General features: G+C 50.9%; 2 protein-coding genes across 4 annotated transcripts; both read right to left on the bottom strand.

The window, feature by feature from the left end:
* Positions 1-37: 37 nt before the first annotated feature.
* On the bottom strand, positions 38-9999 carry SERPINA5 (serpin family A member 5). 3 transcript variants are annotated; one of them, XM_038545636.1, is made up of 5 exons: positions 9858-9999; positions 3707-4339; positions 2068-2338; positions 1600-1747; positions 38-1061 (listed from the first exon to the last, which is right to left on the bottom strand). In XM_038545636.1, the coding sequence occupies exons 2-5, from the start codon at positions 4320-4322 to the stop codon at positions 873-875; spliced, it is 1224 nt and encodes a 407-aa protein (XP_038401564.1). In that variant the 5' UTR covers positions 4323-4339; positions 9858-9999; the 3' UTR covers positions 38-872. The 3 variants fall into 3 exon arrangements, with proteins under 3 accessions (XP_038401564.1, XP_038401563.1, XP_038401565.1); XM_038545635.1 differs by lacking the exon at positions 9858-9999 and adding an exon at positions 9614-9728; XM_038545637.1 differs by lacking the exon at positions 9858-9999 and adding an exon at positions 5798-6152.
* Positions 10000-16402: 6403 nt separating this feature from the next.
* On the bottom strand, positions 16403-25043 carry SERPINA4 (serpin family A member 4). Its single transcript, XM_038545634.1, has 5 exons — positions 24924-25043; positions 22566-23213; positions 18723-18996; positions 17730-17889; positions 16403-16955 (listed from the first exon to the last, which is right to left on the bottom strand). Exons 2-5 carry the CDS (start codon positions 23194-23196, stop codon positions 16755-16757), a joined length of 1266 nt encoding a protein of 421 aa, XP_038401562.1. The 5' UTR covers positions 23197-23213; positions 24924-25043; the 3' UTR covers positions 16403-16754.
* Positions 25044-27256: the final 2213 nt, after the last annotated feature.

Here is a 27256-nt window from a genome sequence, read left to right as displayed (position 1 = left end):
GTTCCCAGCATTACCTCCGTAAGGACAATGACACTCAGTGTTTGCAAAATGCTTTATTACTCTTGTTGATGCTAAAATTCGTGGTTAGTCATCAATGTCTTCAACTGATACTCTAGTGTTTGCAACAGGTCTCTATTCTCCTGCCCCTAGCCACGCCAGGAGGTTGTAATGAAGCCTCAGGATAGTTCGATGATGTGATGGGCCCTTTCCACCCTGGTGCCCACTTGCTTTTCTTCTAGGACAAGGAGCACTGGAATGTGTTAAAATCTATGGTGATGGGCAGGGAACACCCCCGCTTCTTTATATGATGTCAACCTTTCACCTGATCTTTCCTTGGATGCATGGGGGAAATTGAGGTCCAGAGAGGAATAGGATCACCCCAATGCCCCACAGCTGGTTAGCTGGGACAGAAGCCCCATTCCTTGTTTTTTTCTAAACCATGATGAATGGATGGCTGGTATTGCTGGCAAGAGAAGGCCTCAGCTTAGAACTACATTTTTTGGTAGAAATGCTTGCCAGAACAATCCTCCTACAGAGCTCAGTGGCACTGGGCTGGGCATCAGAGGCCTGGATTCTGGGCCTCTCTCTACTGCTAACATGCTGTGTGTCCTTGGGCAAGTCAACCAACCTCTCTGGGCCTCGATGCTAGACTCCACTGATGAAGAGTGAGGGCCAGACCAAGTGCTCTCAAAGGTTCCTCAAGGTGGCCACATCTTGCAGTTGTGTGAAAAGAAGCCATCGTTAGTATATCAATACTATGATTATTATTACTTGTAAATGCTTCATTAGTCAACAAAACCTGTGTCAATCACGAGCTCCCAGTAGGGACTTCCACTATGGAGGCCTGTGGCCTTTCAGGAGAAACACCCACCTCAGGGATGGGTCACTTTGCCAAGGAAGAGGATGTTCGTGGCATTCTCCACAATGAGCATCATAAAGGGCCTGTTGAACATGATCTTATGAGGCCTCATTGGGGCTGACTTGAACATGAAGATTGCTTCTGTGGCTGCAGCCGCTTGAGTCCCCGACTCGTCCACCTCCACCATAGCCTTGTGCACCATCTGCAAAGGAAAGATCAGATGTCACCAAACCATCAGGGGCTGGGAGATGCCATCACTGGAGACGGTGAAGCTTCTGCCATCACTGTCCAACTCTCTGTGCAACCATGCCACCAAGCAGGTAGCAAATGACAGGTAGTCGTGCCACTACTGTGCACTGGGATCTGTGCCTTCCCTTGAATTTTCATGGAATCTTGAAGCAAGGATGTGACCCTCCAATTTTATAGAGAGAAAGGAGGCTCAGAGAGGTCAAGTAAGTGTCACACAGCTAGTGAGTGAAGGAGCTAGCACCTAAGTCTTAGTTTTGATTGCTTCTTGAGAGCTCCTTCTAAGACGCGGTGCTGGATATGGCTTCCCATTGCACATAGGATGAGGTGCAAAGTGATATCTTTGTTTCTTGAAGGAAAAGAGGAGAGAGAGAGAAAGAGGGAGAGTAAATTTAGAAGGTGGAATGGAATGAAAGGAGCGGAGCAGAATAAATTAGAATAGAATAGAATAGAATAGAATAGAGCAAAATAGAACAGAAATCTTCTGAGCTCACCTCAGACACCTGGATATTAGTGTCGTTGGTCATGCCAGTCAGGTCAGCGTGGGAGGTAAAGACATCTTTGATGCCCAGCGTAGGGAGAACTTTGTCCAGCTGGTAGGAGCCCTCAATGGAGAACTTGGGAAGATAGAGCTCAAGCTGCCTGGAAAGAGAATAGGAACTTTCATCGGCTGGCTGAACTCATATGCCAGCTACCTGCCCTCAGTTTCATAATGGTCCTCCAACCCCTTGCCTAGAGCCCACCCAACTCTGGACTTGGACCATGGGATCTGTCCCCATGGGTCCCCACACACTCTGACGGCCCCATTAGGAAAGTGGGCGCTCAGGCCCCGGGGGCTGGGCCCTCACTCGATGCCTCCAGGTTGGGAGGCAGCTCCTGGGCTGGGTGAGACCTTCCCACCACTGCTGTGTCTCCCTGGCAGTGTGCAGGGCCAGCCTGGCCTCACGTCGCCTGTGGAATACCTCTTTGTGAACATCTTGAGCCACTTCTTCAGTGTTTTCTCACTCATTCCATTCTCCAGCTGTCCCATCTGGCCCTCACCAGGGAGAACGAACAGAGCGGTGGCGTTCCCTCGGTAGGGGACACCCACCACCCTGCAGGAGAGGTTCCGGTCCACGTAGTAGTAATAATGGTCTTCCTGTTTCATCATGGGCACCTGAACCACCATCTCCGAGGTCACATGGAAGTCCTGCTTGCGGGTGCTTTTGTGGTTGAAGCCTGTCTCCCACTTAGCTAAATATCAAAATGGAAAAGGAGTTAGAAAGTCCGAGCTGCAGATGAACGGTGTCGAGACAGTAAACCCACCAAACAGAGCTCATCCCCCCTTGCGCAGTCTCCTCCTCAGTGGCGGGGATCCCGCAACCCTTGGACTAGAAAGGCGAGCCTTTTTATAACTTCAGGGACGTGCCTGAACTTTCTATGGGGTTTTCCTTCCACGTGTGCAAAGCAAAGGGGATGGTTTTCATGTCTTTGGAGGCCCTTAACTGCCAAAGTTGTTTGTTTGATCTCTGGGGTTACTCAAGGTCAAATATCTTCTAGAAGAAGGTCCGCAGTAATGACGGCTGACAAAGCCACACTACACCTTGGGGAGTTATTCTGTTTTTCACTCTTTTCCCATTTTTGGATTTTGATCTCAGTTTGGGGGAGAGAGTTTGTAAGGTTCCTGGACATACAGGACTTTTCCTACTGAGAAGCCCTCACTTATGCTTCCTGCTGTGTCTGATCCCTCCAGCTCTTCTGCATCAACGAGATACAGATAGTTCTCTGCATCTTCTTAGTAGATGTAAGATACGGAGCCCACCCCAGGACGCCACATAGCTTCTGTCACAGTAGTCCCCTGCAGCCTGGTGTCAGAGAGAGAGAGTCCTGCATGGGGGGTGGGGGGGAGACATGAAAACTCGGACTCCAAGCTGGATGCTCGCCATCTGTGCTCCTAGGAAGGGGGAGGCAGTTAACAAGCTGTTTCCCTCTTTCCTCTCTCCCTGTCCCCCTCTTTATCTACTCCTGCCTCCACATCCTCAGCCAGGCCCCATATGGGGGCACCAAAGGGGCTCTGCATCGAGAAGGAGAAGCAGACATGAGAGTGGAGATGAGTAGGGGTATCCACCAGAAACGTAAGGGAGATGGAGCTGGGGGATCAGCTGTTGTGGGCGGGGGGAGACTCTCCTGAGGCCAGGTGCTTGTCGAGGGATTTCTCTGCTGAAAGAAGAGCCTAGCCCCTCGGAGGGCATGGGGGCAAGGATGTTGGGGCAGGGGGAAGCCCTCCAAGGCCCCTCTAAGACTCACAATCCTTTCCTGAGTGGCTGTACGGTGGTCCATGGCAATCTCGTGGTGGAAGTTGGGTCCCAAGGGCCATGAACAAGAGCCAGCTCTTCCCAGGGTAGCAGGTGGAGGGGGGACAGCAGCTGGGGTCACTGACCCCCCCTTATACCATAGGAAGATGCCTGACCTACCCTCTGCTGATTGTTGGCCTCACTCTGTCAACAAGGCACCAGAAGGGACTAACTCTACTCTCTCTCCTTTATGGGTGTGGGACTTGGGGGCCGTTTTGACAAAAGCAGAGGAAAGGAGAGCATTCGGCCCAGAGCACCGGGGTCTTACCTTTAAAGAAAATGTAATTCACCATCACCATGGCCTCAGTGCTATCCAGGTCCTTAGCCAAGTCCACGATCTTGCCTTTGGTTTGCTTCGCCACGTAATCGTTGATCTGCTTCTGGGCCCCTGCAGGGTCCCCAAAGTTGGTGGGGAAAGTGTCTGCCAGGTACAGCATCTTCACGGCCTGGAGGAAGGTGTCCTGGAGACGCACGGTGGGGCTGATGAACAGGGCGTTGCCGAGGCTCAGCTGGATGTCCTCCCTGGGCTGGGCGAAGTCCCACAGCAGCTGGTGGATCCTGCGGTGCAGCGCCTCCTCCAAGCCCTCCTGGGGATGGAGGCCCAGGCCTTCTAGGATCTGCACCTTTGTGGACGATCCAGCCCCCAGGGACAGCATGGCCAGGGTCGTGGAGATGCTCAGAGGGGAGAAGAAGATATTCTGATCAGGGGCAGCCGTAGCCAAGGCCCTGTAGAGGTCGAAGGCGAAGTCCCTGCTGGCGGGGGCCACCGTGCTGGCCACAGGCGGCTCCTTGACCCTCTTCTTCGTCTCCCGGGGGCGGTGGCGGTGTAGGCTGGTGCCCGGCGAGCTGAAGAGCATCAGGCACAGAAGGAGGCAGAGCTGCATGGTGGCTGCTCCTCGCTCTGAAAGGACAGTGGGGAGGTGTCCTCAGGGAGGGTGCACAGCGGGGGCACCTCCTCAGAGAGGGGACTGGGTATGTAGGGCCGGTGTCCCAGGCTTGTGACCACCCAGCATGCAGCATCTAAGGGAGATAATGAGCCTGTGCAGTTGGGAGAGCGGGGTAAGGAGAGCCGTGGAGGCTCGAGGACAGAGACTTGGGGGACGTGAGCACCTAAAGGTCGGGAGAGGAAGGAGAAAGCAGAGTTCGCAGAGCAGAAGTGGGGGCTGGCCACCAGAGCAAGAATCCTCTCGTCCGTATCAGGGTTCGTGCTACAGGGGGTGGGACGTGAGAGTGCATGGCTCTCTTCTCTCTGCCTCATCAGCATCTCTGAGGTTCCCAGGCAATGAGAAGCCTGCTTCCAAGGTGGCCTGTGACTGTCACTTCAATCCCTGGAGGCAGCGTTTGCAAGGCCCAGTGGTCCTTCTGTGAACTCAGACCAATTACCACTCCCCCACCACGGGCCCCTCGACACTGCTGGATTTATCCTCGTTCACTCAGCAAATACATATTGAGCATCTCCCCCATGGCCGGCAGGGTGCCAGGCTCCAGAGATGTGCTGGGGAACACGTGGATGCCAATTAGTTCTTTTCTCCTTCTTCCCACCCACCCCCTGGGGCGGGAAGCGGGGCTGTGCAAGGACCCGGGGGCCATCCTTGCTCCTCATCAGAGGCACCTCCCCACTCCCAACCCCATGAGAAAATTCTACGCTCTGATTGTGAGCATCTCGACTTCCCTCCTACTCTGTGGTGGCTGAACTGTGTCCCCCACATTCCTACAATGAAGTCCTAACACCTCGCACCTCAGAATGTGACCGTATTGGGAGGAAGGGTCTTTAAAGAAGTGATGAAGTCAAAACAAGGTTGTATGGGCAGGCCTTGTGAGAAGAGGTGAGGACCCAGACACACACAGGCGTCCACATGAGGACACAGGGACGGGGCCAGCATCTGCGGGTCCAGGCGACAGGCCTCGGGAGGAATCAGCCCTTCCAGACCCATTTCCTCTTGTGTGCTGCTTTGTTACTGCAACCCTGAGCCAAGACATGTCTTCTTCCTTCTGTCCCCCAGAGAAGGAGGCCTCCTAGGTGGGCCCTGGGAGGTCCTCAGCCCCTGCCTCCTCCCTCCTCTCCTGGTCCATCTGCCTAGACCCTTCCTCTCCAACCAGAAAACCTTCCTGGGCCCAGGCCTTCCAAAGTCCCCCATGTCCATGGTCCCCCGTGACCAGCCCAGACTCGGCAGCCCGGCCTCCTGAGTTCAAAGCTCAGCCCCAGTACTTCCCATGAGTGTGGCTTGGGGTAAGTCGGTCATGCCCTGAGCCACTGACCACCCCCCCACCCCAATCTGTGCAGCGGAGGTGACTCCACTACCTGTCCCCAGGTGCTGACTGGGGGCTTTAAGGAGTCGACACAGGTCAAGGCTCACACCTGTTGCAGTGGAAGTGTCAGCCGTGGCTGTGGCAGCTTCCAGTCAAAGCCCCACCGAGGTCGCCGGTTCCTCAGCTGTGCTGTGGGGTACATTCTTTCACTGCACACTTGCTCTCGTGTGGGCCTAGTGGCCTGTGTGCTGAGAAAAGCCCTAGAGGGTGAGATCTCCCTCCAGCTGGGTCTTCTTCCTCCAAGGACACAGTGTCATCAAGTCCCCAGCCTCAGGGTCCTGCCAGAGTCACATGACCCACACAAACCCCAAACCCAAAGGCCCCAAACAGCTGCAATGGGCATTGCATACAAGTGCCCCACTGTGGGGGGGCAGGGGGAGAGGGGCCAGTGACCTTGGGAGTCAGGCTGACCCGGCTGCAGTCCTGAGTTTGAGCAAAATCAAGTGACCTGAGCAGGGAACGCTCACCAACCCTGGCGTTTAGATCGCACCTGAGCTCACAAAGGAGGCTCATTTAGAACATTCTGTTTGCAGAAGCTCCGGCCACCCAGAATCAAATACTGCAGCCTCAGCAGTCACGGGCCTGCTGTTGGGTGCTGCGCTGTCTCCTCCTATCTGCCCTCCCTCGGCCTCACACCCACCTTCAGAGGCGGGTTCTGCTATTAGCGCCGTTCAGAGGGGTCACCTGACGCTCAGACAGGCCGAGTCCCTGGCCGATGGCGGCAAAGCTCAGTTCCTTTTTTTTTTTTTAAGATTTTATTTATCTATTCATAAGAGATACAGAGAGAGGGGCAGAGACACAGGCAGAGGGAGAAGCAGGCTCCATGCAGGGAGCCCAATGCGGGACTCGATCCCGGGACCCCGGGACCACACTCTAGGCCAAAGGCAGATGCTCAACCGCTGAGCCACCCAGGCGTCCCAGCAAAGCTCAGTTCCGATGCTCACAGCCCGTGCTCTACACCGCCAGGCCATTTGGCTTCCCCAGCTCCCGGGCCCTCCTTCTGTGCCACCGCCTCCAGTCTCTGGATCCCCAGCCTCAGCAGCCAGCACTATAGCTGCTCATCTGCAGATAATTAAGCCACAGGGTCTGGGCTTCCCAGGTTGACACCCCCTTTCTGTTTGCACCCTGGGTGTCAGTCTTTAGAGGATGTGGGTGGGTGGTTTAATCTCTGTGTCCTTTAAACTAGCCAATTTTACAGCACAGTATGGTCCCTCCTGCAAAGTGTTAGAGCCGTCAATGTAGCAGGATGCTGCGGAGCAAACACTTCAGCTCAACCTCCGCTCCCTTATTATCACAGATTAACACCGAGCTGATAATTGCCTCAAAAGAAATGCTTTCAGAGAATAGTTGCAGACACCGAGGGAGGTTCCTGCTTGGATGGAGCCCAGAGGCAGTTGCCGCAGGCAGGAGAGAGAGTTCTGGCCTCCTGTGCCTTCAGCTGGCCCGGTGGCCTTGAGCCAGTTCCTTCCTCTCTGCAGGCCTCAGCTTGTTCATAAACAATTCTCCCCACCACTGCCCCTTTGCCCCCCACCAAGCACCAGAGGTCTGGTGGGCCAGAGCCACTTTCTCAGCACCCACCGAGTCTCCCCAGATACCGGGGTCTCCTTGGAGGCGGCCCCAGCCTCATGCCCTCTCCCCTGGGCTGCAGGTTTGGGACCTAGAACTCTCCACTTGGGCTCACTCTCTCTCTCTTACTAAAACCAGTGTTTGAGGACGCCTGGGTGGCTCAGTGGTTGAGCCCCTGCCTTCAGCTCAGGGTGTGATCCTGGGGTCCTGAGATCAACTCTTGCATCAGGCTCAGGCTCCCCGCAGGGAGCCTGCTTCCCCCTCTGCCCGTGTCTCTGCCTCTCTCTGTGTCTCTCGTGAATAAACAAATAAAATCTTAAAAAAAAAGAAACCCAAAACAGTGTTCATTAACAACCTCTTCAATACTCTACAAATATTACTGCATCTACCCATCAAAGGAAGAAACATCATTGAGACCATTTTGCGGATGGGTAAACTGAGGCTGAGCAAAATGGTATATAGCTTGTCTCAGCCAGTGAGTGATGGAGCCGGGATTAAAATCCAGATTCCTGTGACTGGTGTACACACTGCCTCGTTCTTCCTTTCACGGTTCTGAGACAGATACCTTGTTCCCTCTCCCCTGTAGCTAGGTCCTCGTGAGTATCCCCAGGTCTCGCCCAAGCTCATTTATGCTCCTCCACAGCAACACGGAGCTGGTATCTTCACCATCATTGTACAGAGGAGGAAATAGGGGGTCCGAGAGAGTGGAGGCATGAGGGTGCTGGTTTTAGGCTTCCCAGTTTCAAACCCGGACTGTGCCAGTCATCATATTACTAGGCCTCCGGCGGAAAGACACAGCTTTGACAGAGTTTTGTGCCAACTGTGAGCTGGGGCGAGTCTGCTCCAGGCCCTGGGAGCCTGGCCCCTGGGAGATGGGCTCTCAATCAGGAGAGTGGAGCCTGGCCTCGTTGGCCCTCTCCTGGGCCCCCCGATGCCAGTGTTTCTGCAGAGAGGTCCCCGCATGTCCGAGGGAGAAGAGCAGATGGATCCAGCGCATCTGGCACCCCAGGCCAGAGTGACTTGAGCCGGCCGGGCTGGGCAGGGCAGGGCCTGGGCAGGCGCTGAGGAAGTCCTCCCACTAATCCCCACCATCCATGGACTCCAAAACTGCTGCACTTATTCCGAATGCTAGGTCCCAAAGTCCTACCAGGTCAACTTGGAGCTCAGCTGTGGGAGGTGTGTGCCTAAGGAGACCTGTCTGCTCCTCCTCGCTGTTGTCATGCCTTGCCCCTGCCCGGCCCCTCCCCGTGCATTGTTATTCTCTAGGATGGCCCCTGAGCCCCCACAGTGATGGAAGCCCGGGTCCCACGTGCATTTGCAGGTGCCTTCCTGCCTCCCGGCCTCTGTTCCCAACTAGAGCACGAGCTCCTAGCAGAGAGCAACCGAAAAGCAACCGAAAAGGCTCTTGCTGTGAGGTTTGCAGCCAAGGGCTGGTGCTCAGACCCCTTTTTGGAAGAATGAATGAATGAATGAATGAATGAATGAATGAAGTCCTTCTCTATGGCTCAGAGGCTTTAGAACCTGTGCTGGACGCGAAGCCCTCCTGCACCCAGGGCTAACTTGCCAGGTGGCTTGGAACAACTCTCCTCTGCTATTCGGCTTCCATTTCCCTTTTCCTTCCTAAAAACTCATTTCTTGAGATACGAGTGACATACAAAAAGCCCTGGGCCATGTACACCCGTGAAACTACCACCAGCACAAACGAACCCATCGCCTCCCGGCCCCCTCTGCCCACCGCCTTATCCTTCATGCTTCTTGATCCGTGACCAAGGACGCTGGGCAGCAACTGCCCCTCTCCTTAGAAAAACCGAAAAGTATACTTATTTTATGTCCAAGTTTCGCCTATTTAACAAATCGCCACACAGCATCCGGAGCTCGAGCAGCCCCTGAGACCCCTGTAGGTGGCAGCTCCAGCCGGGGCAGCCCTGACTCAGGGAAACAGAGCTGTTCCGTCGTTTCTCCTGATTTCTAAAGGTCCGAGATGGCAGGTGCCGAAAGCCAGACAGAGGAGCACCGCCTGTGGACCAGACTCTGTCCCCTCTACCTTGTCTCGGGGTTTCTCCACCTCGGAGCTGTTCTTTGTCATGGGGGCTCTCCTGTGCCTTGTCAGCGATTTAGGGGCATCCCTGACCTCTACCCACTAGACGCCAGTGCAACTCTGTCCCCAGCTGTGCCCACTACAAATGTCTCCAGATGTTGCCAGATGTGCCGCAGGGATCAAAATCCCTCCTGGGCGAGAGCTACCACATACCGAATCTTCACAGCCACTGTGGGGAAGGTGTAATAATTCGCATCTTACCTAAAAGGACACCAAGGTGCTGCCAATGTAGTGTGTGCCCAAGTTCACAGTTCTGGGGCAGAGGGTGGACTCTGCGGCCTCTGAGGCCCTGGCTCTCTCCCCACCCCCGCGGGAAGTTTTCCTGGTCACTCTGGCGCTGCCCCAAAGCTTCGAAGCCTCTCAAATCCCAGAACCCCAGTATCCTATCAAGCCCCATGCCCTCAAGCCCGTGGGCCCCCTGTCCGTCTTCAATGCCTGTACTTACTCTGTCTCACAGTCAAGCGTGCACACAGTGGAGGTCCCAGTCCCTCACGCTCAGCGAAAACCAGAAGCTGTTGGAAGGAGCATTTGTCACTGACCTGGGCAGAGCCCTGACTCCGCCCCCGCCCCCTTGGCCCTGCCCCGTCCTGTCCTGGAGGGCTTCTTGCCAACGGGTAGGCTGCAGGCACAGCCACCTGAGCTCTGACCTGGGGCCACCCACTCACCAGTCTTACACAGACCCCCGTTGGCCTCCACAGCACGGGGTCCCCAGGGAGGCCACCTGCTGCTGGCATTCCAGACACAGAGAAAGGGACACCCTCTGGCAAGCCTTCCTTTCTCCAGGCTGATTCCTCTGCTCCCACAGCCACTTGGCTCTACATCTGGGGCAGGATCGTGCGAGCCCGAGGTCTCCACACCCCCCAACACTACCGGATTCCCAGGCAGAGCTTACAGGATTCCTTCAATGGTGAGAGTCTAGAGGAAGTCAGAGGGACTGTCACCATGGCTGGATGCAGGGACCATTGGATCCAGTCCCCTTGCTGTGCAAATAACTGAATTGAGGCTCAGAAAGATGAGCGGGACATCAAATTAGGGACAGAATGGTGCCTGGTGCCCAGGTCACCAACTTCAAGGTCAAGGCTTTTTCCTTAGGAAAGGACTGTATCTGGGTTTTCAGTAGGCTCAGCTGGAGCTGAACTGCCCTTTTTGACCTTGACCTTGGGGCTCTGGAACTCAGCCCCGCCATTTCAAGAGCATTTCCAAGATACTGGTGCAGGGTGCTGGCTCAACCCTTGCTTCATTCCCAAGGTCCCCGGGCCCTGGTGTCAGGTGTCCTGCGTGTGGCCAAGACCCAGGGGTGATGTGGGTGAGCTGGGGTGGGGAATTGGCAGAGGAGACAGGGGGCCAGACGTTGCCCAGGGGAAGCGATCTTGGTGTTCAGCAAACAGGGTCCCTCTACTGCCTCTGAGACCAGGAGGAGACTGAGGCCCACCTCAGTCCACAGGTTAACACCATCACTACTGGGCATTGAGCACTTACTTTGTGCTCGCTGCCTCCCAGATGTGCTGGAAGGTGGGTACTAGTATCTCCATCGGATCAGTGAGAAGACAGAAGCAGAGAGAGGTTAGGTAATCAGCCCAAAGGCACACAGCTAATAAGGGGGAGCGTTAGCAAGGGGAAAGCTAGGTCTCTTCCGTCCATTGTCCCATGTGACATAGCAAGAGTCCTTTAAAGAACCTAGAGATTCCTAAACTGTGTTCTGTAGGGTGGAAATCGTATTACATGCCTGTGCTGGGGTGGATAACATGTCCCCCAAAGATAGCCACATCCTAATACCCAGGATCTGTGGATCTTCCCTTATATGACAAAAGGGACTCTGCAGATGTGATTAAGTGAAGAATTTTTGTTTTAAAAGATTTTATTTATTCCTGAGAGACAGAGGGAGAGAGGCAGAGACACAGGCAAAGGGGGAGAAGCAGCCTTCCTGCAGGGATCCCGATGCAGGACTCGATCCCAGCACCCTGGGATCACGACCTGAGCCGAAGGCAGATGCTCGACCACTGAGCCACCCAGACGTTCCAAAGTGAAGGATCTTGAAATGCAGAAGACTAGCACAGATTATCCAGGTGGGTCCTAAACCTCATTATAGGGCCCCTTACAAGTGAAGGCAGTGAGGAATCAGGCTCAGAAGAAGGCAACATGACCAGGGAAGCAGAAGACCTTGCCATGTGGGGATCCAAGGATGTTCGATGGCCAAGGAACTCCAGGAGGAGAAAGCCCTGCTAACTTCTCCGTGTCGGCCCAGTGAGACTTAGTTTGGACTTTGGACCCCAAAGTGTAGGAGAATAAGTTTGTGCTGTTCCAAGCCACTACGTTGGCATGAATTAGTTACAGCAAGAACAGGTAACGTGTACAATACCCCAGAATGGGCTCCGCATGGAAGTATTTGGGAAAGATGGGATTAACCAAGGGAAGTAGGACTTCTCCAGCTGTGGGCTGTTCCTGGAGACATCACATGGACTACTTTCCAAGACTGTGCTGTAAGGCATAGCTTGAGAATTGGGGGAAAGTCTGTGGCAGCCCCTTACTCCCTGCCCCGGCTGCCCCGAAGGTGCCCCAAAGGAAGGAGGCAGAGACTGGGTTAAGGTCCGAAGAGAGGGATTTCGGCAGGGCGGTGGGGGTCTCGGGGCGCGATGCCTCCCGTATCGGCCTGCTAGGGCCGCCAGAACAAAACGCCATAGACTGACTGGGGGACCTAACAGCAAAGATTTATCTTTTCGCATTTCTGGAGGCTTGAAGTCCAAGATCAAGGTGACCTCAGATGTGGTTTCTGGGGAGATCTCTCTTCCTGGCTCGTAAATGGCACCTTCTCACTGCGCGCTCATATGATCTCTTGGCCCATAAAGAGAGACAGAGAGAGGCAGGTCTGGTGTCTCTTCCTCTTCTTATGAGGATGAGGACACCATCCCTGTGGGATTAAGGCCCAGCCCTTATGACTCCTCTGACTTTAATTATCTTCCCGAAAGTCCCCATCTCCAAATATAATCCCATTAGGGGTTAGGACTTCAACATGTGAATTTTGGGGGGACACCCTGAAGTTTGTAACAGCCTCAGGGAGTGGGTAGGATGGGCCAGCGGCCAGAATATGGGAATTTAAAGGACTCTATAGGTCATGATAGACTTTTTTAGAAAAGATTTTATTTATTTATTCATGAGAAACACAGAGAGAGGCAGAGACATAGGCAGAGTGAGAAGGAAGCTCCCCACAGGGAGCCTGATGTGGGACTCGATCCCAGGGCCCTGGATTCACGACCTGAGCCAAAGGCAGGTGCTCAACCACTGAGCCACCCAGGAGCCCCGATAGATTTATTTTTCCGTTATCACCAAGAGTGACCCAACCCCAACAGATGAGCTTCGCCCTGGGCAGAGGGGCGTTCTGCTCAGCCCACCGAGTGCTGCGATGCTGGGCAGAAGTGATTTTAATGAATTGGGGGTTTTACTGACTCACCTGCCTGGCCCCTGACACATTGTAAGCCCACTTCACCGTTCAGGTGACCTGCCAGCCCTGGCAGGCGTATGAAGTTGTGACTTGCTCTAGAGGACAGAGTTGTGACAAAAGATGAAGCAAGGGACTAGTTCACATTTGTGGGGCACCAAAGAGTTGTGCTTTACATATAATGACTCATCCAGGCTCAAAATCTAGTGCTGTGTAGTATCATCTCCATTTTACAGATGAGGAAACTGAGGCCCAGAACAGCCCATGTCCCATGCTATTATGGGCTGAACTGTGTCCCCACCACCACCACCTTAGAAGTTGAGCTGATTTGAATATAGAGGGTCAATGCTGAGAGAATTAGTTCAGGTGAAATCATTCGGTAGTAGAGGGGACCCTTAAGCCCCTCTGACCAGTGTCCTCATAAAAAGGGGAAATTTGGATACAGACACACACTGGGGATGCCACAGATTGACAGTAAACCATCAGAGGCCCAGAGGGGTTCCAGAACAGATTCTCCGCCCCACAGCCCTCAGAAAGAACCACCCTGCCAACACCTTGACCTTGGATTTCCAGCCTCCAGATCTCTGGGACAATACATTTCAGTTTGTGGTGCTTTGTTCTGATGGCCCCAACAAGCTAATACACTCAGTAATTGGTGGCGGCTGGATTCGAACCCAGGCATTCTGGCTCCAAAGTCTAGTTCTATGCATGGCCTCTTGACAACTCCTAGAAACACGTGTCACCCAAGCTTGCTCCCTGCAGGTGCTCAGAACATGGGAGCATGGGAGCATGGGACCACTGGCCTTAGATCTGCCACTTGTCAGAGAAGGGCCCCTGACCTTCCCAGGCAGCCAGGGATGGAGAGGGCTCCTTCCTGCCCCTCACCTGCCACACTGAGTCAGAACCAGGGGCTCCCAGGACTGTAGCTTCAGGGGATCCCATGTTCACCCTCCCCTTTCTGCTGCAGCAGCTGTTGTGGGGCTCTCTGCCCACTTATGGGGTGGGGAGTGGAACCTGAGATCCAGAGGGGTGAAGAGCCTGCCCCCCAGCACAGGGCTCGTGGGGAAGCTGGGGCTGCACTCCTCTTTGTTTCCATCCAGATTTCAAGTGCCTCCACTGGCGGGGGGGGGGAGATCCCCTGGTTTCCTACCAGGCGCTCATCCCCACCGAGTAACTATTTGTTGAATGACAGAACAAATAACCGAAAGAGCCCACGAGGCATCTCTACGCACCCACGTATGAGAGCCATGCAAGCTCATCATTCCACCGGCATTCTGGGGTCCCCAGAGTATGCCACTGGTGCTCATGGTACTCCCATTGCTCCCAAATGGCGTAACCAGTGCCACACAGGTAAGGGACACCATAGGAGAGCAACAAAGGAGAAGAGGAGGAGCCACTGCTCTTGGGGGCAGTGCCTGCATGGAGTCTTTTTATTTATTTATGGGTTTAATGTTCCAAAAGGGCATTTAGAAATCTGAGGAGCTGGCATAAATATTTACCCAATCAATTCCAGGGATGTGTCGGGGGTGGTGCGGAACAAACAGCTCAGGGACCTTGTTCAGGGCACAGCCTTTTTCTTTCATTCATTCATTCATTCATTCATTCACCAAATATCATTTAAGCCTCAGCCACACACCAGACCATACGGTCAACTCCAGGGCCAGGATCTGGGGTGAGTGAAGGGGATGCAGTGTGAACAGAGCTCTGACTTTGAGATCATCTGTCTAATCAGGGCCGGGGGATCAGCGATTAGTGTCAGCCAAGCACGTCTGATGGGAGGATGGCCGTCTGCCTTGGGGAGGGCATGAGGCAGGAGATCCTGGCAGATGCTCAGAGATGGGGAAGGGGGCTCTCAGGGCAATGGGGGTGCAGGAGCAGAGGCCCGGAGTGGAGGCTACGGACAACCTGGAAAATAGCAAGTTTCCGCAGCTGAAGTCACTGGACACACGAGTGTGGGAGGAGGCACAGAGGCAGGAGAGGCAGAGCTGCAGGTGGAGGACTATGGGCGTTATCTTACAGGCAATAGGGTGCCACTGAGGGCTTCTGAGCTGGGGACGGATGGGCTTCATCAGGAATACGGAGGCACCAAGCTCAAGGCTGAACTGAGGGTGACTCCTCCCCTTTCTTTCTCTGCATCATACCAGGGCTTCATGTTCCCACACCACCCAGGCAGCACCGGGCACAGTCACCCCAGGCCTTGGCCTCTTTCTCCTGAAGGGCTTGAACCCACCCACCCAGCTGCCTCTGTAAGGGCAGAGTTGCCAGTGTCAGCCTGAGCCAGACTTTATCTCCTGCCTGGCTATTAAAAAACAGAATTCAACTTCCCAATGGATGCAGGGGGGGAGTGGACTCATATTTTCAGTAATGTAGTTGCTTTTCAGCCAATGAAACCAAGGGTTGGGGAAGGAGGAGGGTCTGCATTCCTCTGAGCATGCCAGGACACGGGGTCCTGCAGCCTTTCCAGGGCCTTGTCCGTGTAGCTCGGGGCTGGTATGATGAGCACCAGAAGGTCCTGCTCAGCACCCTCCTTTTCTGGGCTGGCACTTGTCCCAAGGCTGTCTTGTCCAGCTCAGGGCTCCATTTTAGAGGCCAGGGGAGAGAACCTCCAAATCTTCCCTTCCTACCCTGTCTCACTTCCTGTGAGACAATGGCTTTTCCCACCGCCATAAACAGGTCATCTGATTCTTGCTCTGCGTATTGGTTTCCTGGTTTCCCACAATGAGCCTGTTCCTGTACCTGTGACATTATGTGGGCCAGGAACCACGTCACACAAAGCCTGGATCATTGTGACTCTTGCTCAGTCATCTCAGCGCTGGAGGTGACCCACAGCCTGTCTCTTCAATCACCAATGGAAATCTGGGTCTGTGACCTCAGGACCTCCTGCGTCTGACATGCTAGGTGACAAGAACATGACCCAGGGCCCTGCCTAGGGAGATGCATTTGCCACATGTTCCTGAGGTTCAGAAACAAACACAGCCAGGTTCCGTTGGCTTACCCCTACAGGAGGGATCAAGGTTTCTTCTCTAAGACTCTGAGAGAATTAACCCCACATGCTACAGACATCTGAGCTGGACCACCTGGGACAGCCCGATTAGCCGGGTGAGGAAGCAGGCCCAAGAAGGAAGGGGATTGGCCTGAGGCCCTGGAGCACATCAGTGGAAGAGCAGGATGTAAACACAAGCTCCAGACTCCAATCTCAGGCTCTTCCTTCTTCTGCAGTGCATGTGTGACCATGCCCCTGATCCAGGGGACTGGCCACATCTCTATGGCCAAAGATGGGGGAAGTGCCTGCACCACCCGGGGAGAGCCGCCTGCCTTACTGGGCCTTCTTCGGTAGGTCTTTGTGGTGGCCGCCTTGACTCGTGCTCTTCCCACCAAGGCCTTTGGAGCTCCCACTCTGAAACAAGGCATCCACCCTGCCGGGGAGAGCAGGCTGCCCACATTGCTTCTCCATTCCATATACACCTTTGCCAACCCACTGGAACTTGGAGCATCTCACCCTTAATGTCTGGGACCAGCTATGCCAGGGCAGCGCAGAATGAACTCCAAAGAGATGGAGAATAAGGATGCATTTATTGAGAACCTACTATGTACAAGGCACCAAACCAGGCTCCTCATAACCATCATTGTGTTTAATCCCTTCAACCAGCTGGTGGCATTTCTCCCACTTCCTGGGGTGGTGCTCAAAGTGGTGAGATGATCTGCCTGAGATTGCACTGTCCTGAGGATCTGGGTGTCCAGTCCATGAGCAGCTCCTACCACCCACATCCCTCTCTCTCGCCAACAGCTTCTGCCCTGGACTCTCAGGATCTTCTGTATCCCCCTCTCCAAACATGTTGCTTCTCCCATGGCGTTCCTCCAGGCCACGTCCTCCTGCTTATAACAGAAGAGCCAGCCCTGGGAGGGCTATGGTTTTGTGGGGTTGACAACCTTTCCCAGGAAGAGGATGCTCTGGGTGTTGGTGGAAAAGATCACCACAAAGAAGGGCCGGTTGAACCAAAGGACTCTGTGATTGTGCCAGGCAGACAGAAAGGTGGTAAAGATGCCAGTGGCTGCTGCAGCCTGGGTACCAACTTCATCCACCTCAAGAATGGCTTTGTGGAAACTCTGGGAAGGAAATCATAAGTGTTATCTCAAGAGAACAGGAATCAGGACTTAGGGAAGGCTGGGAGAACCAGAGGTAGTTGGAAATCATCACTACGGGTCACCGCTTGCCAAGCCACTTGTTGGGAATCTCCCAGCAATAATGTCTACACTGGGTGGATCTGTGAGCTAGATGACCTCTTATTTATAGGAATAGTTATTTCTATCTGCAACTGAACACTTTCTATGTGCTTAGGGCTCTTTTTAAATCTTCATAGCCATCCTATAAGGTTGATATATTATGGCTGTTTTACAGATGAGGAAAATAAATCTAGACACTCACTAGCCCTTTGATGCCATAAGGGAAAGACTTGGAATTCAACTCTATAACTCAAGGCTCTATCCTGGAGTACACTTTTGTTTTCTTAACTGAAGTCATAGATCTCTTTCTCTTGTCAAAGAGATCTCTGATACACACACACTCAGCCCAGCCTGGTCTGTATCCTCCCTCTATTTCTATCAATGCATTTGTCACTGTCCATTGTGATCTATGAAGCCCACTTGGCTGTGAGAGCTCCCTGAGGACAGGGTCTGGGTGGATACCATTTTGCCAGTGCTAAGAACTAAGCCAGCAAACAGGGGGTTGGTTCATGGATGCCCATGCCTGTGGATGATTGAATGAAATCCAGGCTCTGAGATTTCATTTGGTGGCAGAGAGAACACATATCACCCGGCAGCTCTCGTACGGCAGAAGTTCCCCACTGAGCCTTCAGGCATGGATGACCACGGATGACTTACCTTGGACACCTGCAGTTTTTTCTCTTTGGTGATGCCAGACAAGTCAACCTGCCTTGAGAACAGGTCCACGAAGCCCATCTTGGGCAAAATCTCATTCAGTTGATAGGAGCCAGAAATGGAGAACTTGGGGAAATGCAGCTCGAGCTTCCTATAAAAATGTCTAAAGGAGGCATGGGGTTAAAACACTGGACCCAGGGACAAGCAAGGGACCCCAGTGCACTGTGGTCCTCTTGACTGCATTCTCTAGCTGGCCCCACTCACTCCAACTGACTGTGCTTCAATGCTCCCAGAGACTTAGAGTCAGGACCCCCACTTCCCTCGACCCCGGCCTGCTATCTGCAGGAGCTCCTCCCTTGGGAGCACATTTTCAGCAGAGGCTGCTTTCTGTGAATGTGTCAGGTGCCCAGGGAAATACAAGTGTGACAGTTTTGCCTTCATCTCTGTTGGGGTCCTGCGATTTTCACTTATTCGGGACCAAAGATGATTTCTTTGGCTAGAATTCCTCTACCACGTGAGCCGTGTGAATTTTCCATCCACATGTGGCCCTAGGCTGAGGCTCTTATCTGTGGTTGGAAACTTCCCCCATTCATAGCCCCAAGGTGACAGGAAACTTCCTGCTACTTCCTTGGATGAATGGGTGGAGTTTTCTTAAGTCCCTCTATACTAAGCACCTTGACCCGAGGTCTATGCACTCACTGCACAGGAGCAGATCCTTGAAGAGCCGATGTCACTTCACACAAGTCTTGTGCAGTATAAGGGCTACCAGGACTCTTAACACCTAGTCTGGTTCTCTTCTCACCAATAGGGGCAAAATCATATTTCAGATGTAACAGGAAAGTTCATTGTCTAAGGGAACCCATGGAAAGTCTGAGAGCAAATAAGAATTTTTTTCATAATTTGGCAATTACCCCCATTCTGGACACTGGCTTTCATTAGGAGGGTCCACAAGAAGGGCAGTGCTGCAGATTCAGCACCACCAGGCACATTGATTACCTCTTCTGAAGTAAGCGGTTCCATCTTGTTAGCATCTCTGGGGTCAAGGCCTCCTCCACTTGCTTCATTTTCCCTCGGTTAGGAAGGATAAAAAAGGCTGTCATGTTTCCTTTGTAATCCATCCGCAGCACTGAGCAGGGTAAGTATCTGTCATTGAGATACCAGTGGTGCGCTGTGTCCTGCAGCATCATAGGCACCTGGACTACGGTATTCTCATCAACGTGGAAGTCTTGGGTAGTGGTCATCGAGGGTTGGAATGGTTTTTCCCACAGAGCTGAAAGGAAGAAGGAAAGAAGGCACAGGGCACCTGGGGACCAACAAGCTAAGCCTTCAGCTAGGGAATGCCTCTCCCACAGTCTTGGAGACTCCCACCTTACTATTCCATCATGGTGTACCATTTAGATCCTTCAAAACCTGACCTGCCTGAGAAACGGATCTCTCAGGGCTCATTTAAGATTCTAAAATGTGAGATACAAAACAGTATAAGCAAGGTTGTTTCATGTCTTCACCATTATTTACATAGCTCTTATTTATTTAAGAGAGAGAGAGAAAGCATGAGATTGGGATGGACAGAGGGGGAGGGAGAGGGAGAAAGAATCTCAAGCAGACTCTGTACTGAGCTTGGAGCACAATACCAGACTTGATCTTACAACCCTGAGATCATGACTTTAGCGAAACCGAGAGTCAGACATTTAACTGACTGAGCCACCCCATGTCTTCACCATTTCATCTACATTGCTGCACTTAAATTCTTTTTGCCAACCTGATGTTTATGTAGTGGTAGCACATTATGGCTTTGTAGTGTACTTTCTTGGTTAAAAATAAGGTTGAGCAATCTTTTGTATGTTTATTGACCAACTAAGTGTCCTTTTTTTTTTTTTCTTACATCAACACCACTTCATGTTTTTCTCTTGATTTGTGTAGGGTTGATTCTTAGTGATTTGCAGTTCTTTCTGAACTGAACGCTAATTGTCTATTGGTTGCATGAGTTGCAAATCCCTTGTCTTTCTCTCTGACTTGCATTTTCACTCTATTAATAGTGTTTTGGTGATTGAAATTATTAACTTTAATGCAGTGAACATATTAGTCTTTTCCTCTGTGGTTAGGTCTTTTGTGTCTTGTTTAGGAAAGCTTTCCCTTCAAGGTCTTGAAGATGGTCTCCTGTATTATATTCTAGAAGATTTAGTTTTCTCTTTTGCAAAAAGGACTCTAGTCCACCTAGAATAAATACTTATTACTCGTTGAATGGAGGGGTCCAAACCCATTTTGTTCCCTCTTGTGGGTATCTAGTTGCACCAGCACCATTTTTTAAAAAAATCCACTCTTTCCCTAGTGCTCTATCATGGCAGTGAGGGGGAATGTCAGCTTTGACAAATATCAAATGTCTATGTATCTATCCATGTGGGCATTTCTAAGGTCTATTCTGGCCTCATTATTCTGTCCCATTGGCCCATTTATACTACATAGCCTAAATTAATATGGATTTATGATAAGTCTCACCCTCTGGCAGTCAAGTTTTCCCATCTTAACTATTCTTGGCCTTTTGCACCACCATACACATTTTAGAATCAGCTTGTTAACCGCCACCAAAAAGAAAAAATAAACCTGTTAGGATTTTGATTGGGATTGCATTAAATATTTAGACTAATTGAGGAGATAATCAACATCTTTACACATTAACTATTCCTTTTCATGAACATAGTATATCTGTATTTAAAAAAATTTAAGTCTACTTTAATATCTCTCAAGAGAATCTTATCTACAGAAATCCTGTGCATCTTTGCTAGGTAGTTTTCAGTTTTGAAGGTAAGCCACAATTTTCCCACTCTCTCACCATGTGACTTACAGTGAGGCCTGGGGCTACGTTTATGTCTCTAAGGTGTTGGGCAGATGTGTCAGAGGGAAGGATGTCTCTATCTTCATTCTATTTCTGGAGAACCTCTCATTCTCAGGCCAATAACACTAACCCAGTTGGAGCTAGGTCTCTTTCAGGAAGAGAACACTTAAATCCTGCATTATTTATGGTCAAAGCTTTGGGTAGGTTGATGGAATATACTATACATCAATATACTATATATACTATATATTATATATACTATATACCATAAATATACTATAAATTATATTTTGAAAAGATTGACATCTATAGAATAGTGTGCAACCATTAAAGCAAGATCTAAATAAAGTTTACAGTGGCATAAAACAACACACACAGTTTTCAATAGCATTAAACTACACCTATACACACACACACACACACACACACACACACACACAAATGAATGCAAAACCTGGAAAATCTGAATAGTCTGTAGATTGCACCAATGTCAATTTCCTGGTTTTGCTTTAGTATGACAGTTGTGTAAGATATTATTTAGGGTAACCTGGATGAAAGGTGCATGGGATCTCCCTGTATTGCTTTTGCAACTTCTATAAGTTTATGGTTACTGCAGAATTAAAAAGGTTTTTAAAAACGTTTTCAGTGGTGCATAAAATATTCCATGTGTAAAATACAAGCAATGACCGATTAGGCTGGATTTTAGTCTGGGACTGTTTCCCAGAATCTGTTCCCTGTAGATTCTGGGTTCAAGGTGGTTACAAGTGTGAGATCAGGAGGTAGATGTGAAGCAACCACCACACTCTAAAGGTCTTCCTAGGAAGATGGGATGATGAACAGATCTAGCAGAGCTCTGTGTGCTCAAGTTTTCCATGCCGTCCTCCAAGTTCATTGTCCAACATTAGCCCTCCAGTGTCCTCAAGTCACTACCAGGTGCCCAGCATGGACCTCTCCACAAGCTGCCCATACATGAACCCACTGTAGTGGCTGGATGTCCCTGGCATATAGATCCCTGATAAACTCCAAACTTCCACCTGTGCCAAGGACTTCACTCCGTTCCTCCAACTCCACTTCCTCCAGACCTTCACTTCCCCACGACTGTGCAAGGTCCAATTCCTATAGCAATCCCCTTTCCCTTAACATTCATGGTGGCTTTGTTCCTCTGATGGAACACTGATGATGCACACTGTACGAATCTGTCCCCACACTGTGATTTCAACTGTTAATATGTGTGTGTGAATGGAAGACTGGAATGAGTTAGGTGAAATGTTAACACTGGTTACCTAAGGGTAGTAAGATTATGGGTAATTTCTATTTCTCTTTTATACCTTTATGTGTTTTTAGGTGTCTTCAAAATGAGCATTGTTATTATTAGATTAATTATGATTACTCTATTTGTTGAATATACATAACTGTCAAGTCTCCACAAGGTTCTTTTGCAAAGGTCCAGAAAACAAATATTTTAGGCTCTGTAGAAACTGCTTATCTCTGTGGCTGTGTGAAAGCAGCCTGAGAAAATACATAAATGAGTGGGCATGGCTGTATGCCAATAAAACTTTATTGACAGAAACAAGTGGTCCATCAGATGTGGCTGGGGTTGGTGGTTTGCCTATCTCTTTAGGCCCTCTCTTAAAGAGTATATAAAAATGTGACATAATTTGATTCTCAAAACAAAGCTTTGAAGGAGGGACTCTTATTATCTTTACTTTAAGCAAACAACCTGCTCTGTTTACACCGGGGTAAGTGGCAGACCTTTGATATGAATCCAGCGGTTCACCTTGTGCATTTCATACATTACTACCATGAAGAAAACAAATAAGTAAATATTTCTAAATTTTCTCAATACTACACAATCTTAGATATCTGATGCTTTCACATGAATCTTCTAAGGGTTGCTTGACCCTATCTGACCCCATCCATCTACTTTCTCTTTTTAAAATATTTAATCTATCCTTAAATTAGGGGGAGAGGGAAGATACAGGATCCAGTAGTGAACCTACTCTTACCTTTGAAGTAAATGTAATTCACCAGCACCATTGCAATGTCCGTGTTCAGTTTGCTCACCAAATCCACAATCTTCCCTTGAGTTTCCTCCTTGATGTGGTCATTGATAAGCTGGGTGGTGCCCACAGGATCATGGAAGTTGGTGAGGAAGAGTTTGGAGTCATAGAAGGCCACACTGTCATTAAGAAATTCCGGAAGGATCAGCAGGTCCTGGCTCAGGAATAGGGTGCTGCCCATGTGCATCTCCAGCCTGTCGTCCGGAAGGTGGAGAGTGTGCAAGAGGTGCTGGAAGCCCCGGTGGATGTCTGACTCGGACACCTCTGTGAGGTTGAAGCCCAGACCCTCAAGGATCTGGGTCTTGCTGTGTGAGCGGGCCCCCAGGGACAGCATGGCGTAGGAGGCCGAAATGCTCAATGGGGAAAAGAAGATGTTGCTCCCAGGACTTTGGGAAGCCATCAGGTGGTAGAAGTGGAGAGCGAAAGCTGTATTGCCTGGGGCAATCTTGAGGCTAGGGGAGCCCTCACCTGTGCTTGGAGGCTCCTGATGGAGGCTGTAGCGCTCAGGATGCAGCTGACCATGAGGTAGGAATAGCAGTCCAGCCAGAAGGAGGAGCAGGCTGTCTGCAAGATCCATCTTCTGCGCTCTCAGGGCTATAGGAGGAAAAAGAGTGCCCAGGCAATTCCTCAGTAGAACATCCAGTTGTTCTAAGAAGTTGGGCAAGGGCAGGGCCCCAGGGTGATAAGTGACACTGTGAACTCTTGCAGATGGACCTGTGGCAGGCTAGCAAACAATCCAGCACCTTCCCAGCGTATGATGAAGATGATATTCCATGGCGGTGCTTTAGATGAACCAAGCACACTTCCTGTGCACACACCTCCCTGCATTTCTCATCCCTCTGAGCTCTGCAAGGCACTGGCCTCCATTCTGGTCTCAGAGACTCCAGAAATGACTTAATTGGGTCACCTAACTGGTAAGTGAGCTAGAACACAGTCTCCAGACTCAGCCTGGAGCTCCTTTTACCATTCACATTTATTCCCTCGGTCCGGTGACCCACTGCAGCAAGGGTGCGAATCACCAAAGGGTATGTTAGCATCTACAGCAGCAACATCCAAGGTGTGCTTTACAGTCGACATAATCACTTTAATGCCATTTTGCCTGCCCCTCTTTCCTAGGTAGAGATCAGTGGAACTCTCACCATTGCTCCGTACAGGTAAGATCATCAATGTTCAAAAGCTAACCTGCCCGAAGTCCCAGGAAAAGGATTGATCTCTTTTCCTAGTAAACTTAATCCGCCCCAAACAGGGTGCTCGATTTTTCTCCATCAAATCTGTGCAGCTGCATCAAATGGACCTACCATTACTATCTTGTTCTCAGCCCCAAACCCAGTTGTCATCTCTAGTCTGTGTTTGGCCTTCCATCCCCGACTCCATTCAATCATTGTGCATGTCTGACAGGCTCTTCCCCCAACCCCCCAGCCTGTCCACTGCTATGACCTTCACTCAGGCCTCCAGCCTCATTCACCCAGACCAGGGGTCAGAAAACTTTTCCTGCAAAGGGCCAGAGAGTCAATGTCTTTGGCTCTGCAGGCCATAGTCATGTTGCAGCTGCCGAACTTGGCTGTGTTGGCTGGAAAGCAGCTACCCACGAGGCAGGCTTGTGTGTGGCTGTGTTCTGGTGAAACTTCATTTATGGACAATAAAATGGGAATTTTATATACTTTGCGTGGGTCACAAAATATTGTCCTCCCTTTGATTTTTTTCAACCATTTACAAATTTTGTATTTATATGTATATTTTATATTTTGTTATATCTTGCATTCTTAGCTCAGGGGCAAGGCAAAAATAGGCCGTGGCCTAGATTTGACCCATAGGGCACCATTTGCTGAGCCCTGTCTTAGACCACTGTAGTTTCCTACCTGGTCTTTCTATATTATTTTCCACCCAGGAATGGGAATAACCACTCTACTCACCTGCTTAACACCTGTCCCCATAGCATGGCTTCCTACCAAGCTATAATACCTTCTCCTGCCCTAACCGTCACATGCGTACTTATCTCTGGCTTTGCAGTGAGTTACCCAGAATTCTCTATCTGACATTCTCCAAAACACCTGGGTCTTAAGTCATATGTGGCCTTGCAGGAGGCGCTTCTGGGCCTGGGTGCCGGTTTGCTCACTGGTGCAACATGAAGGCTGGTGCAATCATCTGTAGGGGTCTTTCCACCATAGGATGTGTCACCTCTAGGTCTTTCCTAGTCTTAGCACTACAAGTCTTATGTCCCAGATCTCCCAGTCCTAGGAAAACTAGGATGATTGATCACCCTCCCTTCTGAGTCTCAATCGTGGCCCTCAGAGAGTTACTCACGGTCAGTCCTGGTATGGCCCCCGGGCAGCTGTCTGAGTGCTAGAGGAAGCCCAGGAACAGGGTCTGGGCTTATCAAGCCAACGAAGGTTGGCAGAGGCTTTCAGCACCACCAGCACCACCTACCACCTCCCAGATTAGGTAATTATTAACGAACAGACCTATGGGTGCAGCGTGGAGTCTCAACACAGAGAACTTCACTGAAAGTTGGCTCAACCTTCTCAAGATGACCCCCCTTCTGTCCAGGGGGATTCCAACTGAGTTTACCCCTTGCTCTTTGTGTCGTGCACTAATGTTTGCCTGGCACATGCTTCCCCCAGAGGCTGATGGGGCCCCTTAGTGGATGTGGCCTCCACATTGCCCCTCATTGGCCATGTGAACTCAGGCACATTTATTCCCCTCTCTGGGTTTGTCATGCACCCATCCCATCCCCCACCACCTCCTGCAAAATGAAGAGGTGGACCAGATCAGGGGCAGCAAACCCCAGTGCCCTCACAAACCTCAGAATACTGCTTCCAGGATGACATAATTAAGAATGGTGGACATGTGGGACTGGAGAGGGTTACTTCTCTGTGGCCATCAGGACCCACTGGGCTGCGGTAGGGGGCTGGATCCTGCCCTGGTCCTCCAGTTTGCAATCCTGGACTATGGATTGCCCAGGAACCTTCTGGCTTTAAAGGTACATGACTCTGTGATGGAACATGTTGGCCTATGAGGTACCATATGTTGGCCTTCAAGGAGAGTGCATCCAGGGGTAAAGGTGGCATGGGGTGGGAGCAAACCCCTCTGTGGGCCAGGAATCCAATTGCACATTTCCTTTTTAATTATGGATCTTGAATCTGATTTATGTGTAGTAATCAGTGAGCTTGGGCACCCTTGGACTATTCTGGGGCAGTTAAATATGTGGATAACATATGGTTGTTTCTTAAGCTCAAGGGGAAGGAAGTGATGTGACCCGAGGTGTCCTGAATGATATGCCCTTGACATTCATGCTTCCTCTCGTGGGCTTTCCTGAATGTGTCTCCAGGTGCTTGGGGCTTTGACTTGAGTGGAACATATACCACCAAGTAGCAAGATTGGGCTAGGAGACCAGAGCTGGGCAGAGGACAGAGTGGTAGAGTAGGTCCAAGCACAGGCTTGGACCTAGCAGCTCTGGGGTCCAAATCCCAGTCTATTATTGGGCTCTGAGAGGTTCAGGGGTGTGTCCAAGTTCACAGGACAGAAATGTATCAACACCAGGGCAAGAGAAGAACTTGTCATGCCAGGTAAGAGTGAGAACTACTACCCACTTGCATCTCCTCTCTTACCACACACACGTACACACCCCAGGAGGACTGTCCTTGTCCCATTTTACAGACAAGAAAACAAACGTTCAGAGAAGTTGCTAGCTCAGATTTCAAAGTTAGACTGAAGCCCATGTTCTTTCTCTGCTTGGACAAACCTGCCGTTCTTCTAAAATATCAGGTCTGGTTTCATTCTTGGCTGTAACCTACGTGCTAGAAAATGTATGGCACCCAGTAGGTGCTCCATCAATATTCACCGAGTAAATGAATGAAGGAGAGATGGGTTATCAGTTCATGAGTATGAACCTCAATTATTCCCTTCCCAGAGTCGGCAATTTGGTTTTAGCTTCCTTAGCCTGGTTTCTGCAGTGAGTTAGAGCTCGATGCAGCAGATTCCAGGGGGCAGCTGTAAGGACAGGTGTCCTGACCCTGGTGTGAGCACATGGTGACTGCCCTTTGGTTCCTGGACCCTGCCCCTGCAATGCTCTGGATGGAGTTGGGCTTTGAAGTCAGACAGGCAGTGCTGCCGCTGAGCTGGTGAATTCAGGGCAAGTCACTCCACCTCTCTGAAACTCACTTTCCTCACCTGTCACATCAGGAGCAATCACTAATTGGAAAGGCAGACATGAGGGGACCGGGGATCCTCAAATGTGCTGGGCTCCCCCTCCGGATCAATGACATTTCTTTCTTTCTTCCCAACTTCTTGCAGGGGTAAAGGGCAGGGCCTGGAGGTGGGGGTGCTCAGTCCAGGCCCACCCACCAGCTACACTACTCCCTCTGCTTCTCCTCTGTAAGCTAAAGGCAGTAATTGTTCCAAATCTCAAGCTTGTCATGAGAAGTCAGGAAATTTGTGTCTGTAAAGTGCTTAGAGTGAGTGTTGGCAATAGGAGGTGCAATGTAAGTGTGAGCTAGTCTATCGTATTACTCCCGACAGTTTGCATGCTATTCATTTATCCCTAAATGTGTGAATATAGCTAAATCAGTGTTTTTAAACATTTTTTTTTGCACTGTGGTCCTGACAGCCTATCTCAAGAAAGCCTTGGACTGACTCTT

The sequence above is a fragment of the Canis lupus genome, chromosome 8 (assembly GCF_011100685.1).
Source record: "Canis lupus familiaris isolate Mischka breed German Shepherd chromosome 8, alternate assembly UU_Cfam_GSD_1.0, whole genome shotgun sequence".
Taxonomy (NCBI): domain Eukaryota; kingdom Metazoa; phylum Chordata; class Mammalia; order Carnivora; family Canidae; genus Canis; species Canis lupus.
Note: the sequence above shows the minus strand (reverse complement) of the source record. Positions and strands in the feature narration are given on the sequence as shown.

What these genes read in the sequence shown, in the direction of transcription:
- SERPINA4 (XM_038545634.1), bottom strand. Translation starts at nt 23,196, where the DNA reads ATGGATCTTGCAGACAGCCTGCTCCTCCTTCTGGCTGGACTGCTATTC. An exon ending in GAATTACATTTACTTCAAAG is followed by an intron (nt 18,997 to 22,565) that starts GTAAGAGTAGGT and finishes TCTTCCTTTCAG; the next exon opens with CTCTGTGGGAAAAACCATTC. An exon ending in AAAAACTGCAGGTGTCCAAG is followed by an intron (nt 16,956 to 17,729) that starts GTAAGTCATCCG and finishes TTTCCTTCCCAG; the next exon opens with AGTTTCCACAAAGCCATTCT.
- SERPINA5 (XM_038545636.1), bottom strand. Translation starts at nt 4,322, where the DNA reads ATGCAGCTCTGCCTCCTTCTGTGCCTGATGCTCTTCAGCTCGCCGGGC. An exon ending in CTCAAGATGTTCACAAAGAG is followed by an intron (nt 1,748 to 2,067) that starts GTATTCCACAGG and finishes TTCTCTTTCCAG; the next exon opens with GCAGCTTGAGCTCTATCTTC. An exon ending in CTAATATCCAGGTGTCTGAG is followed by an intron (nt 1,062 to 1,599) that starts GTGAGCTCAGAA and finishes TTTCCTTTGCAG; the next exon opens with ATGGTGCACAAGGCTATGGT.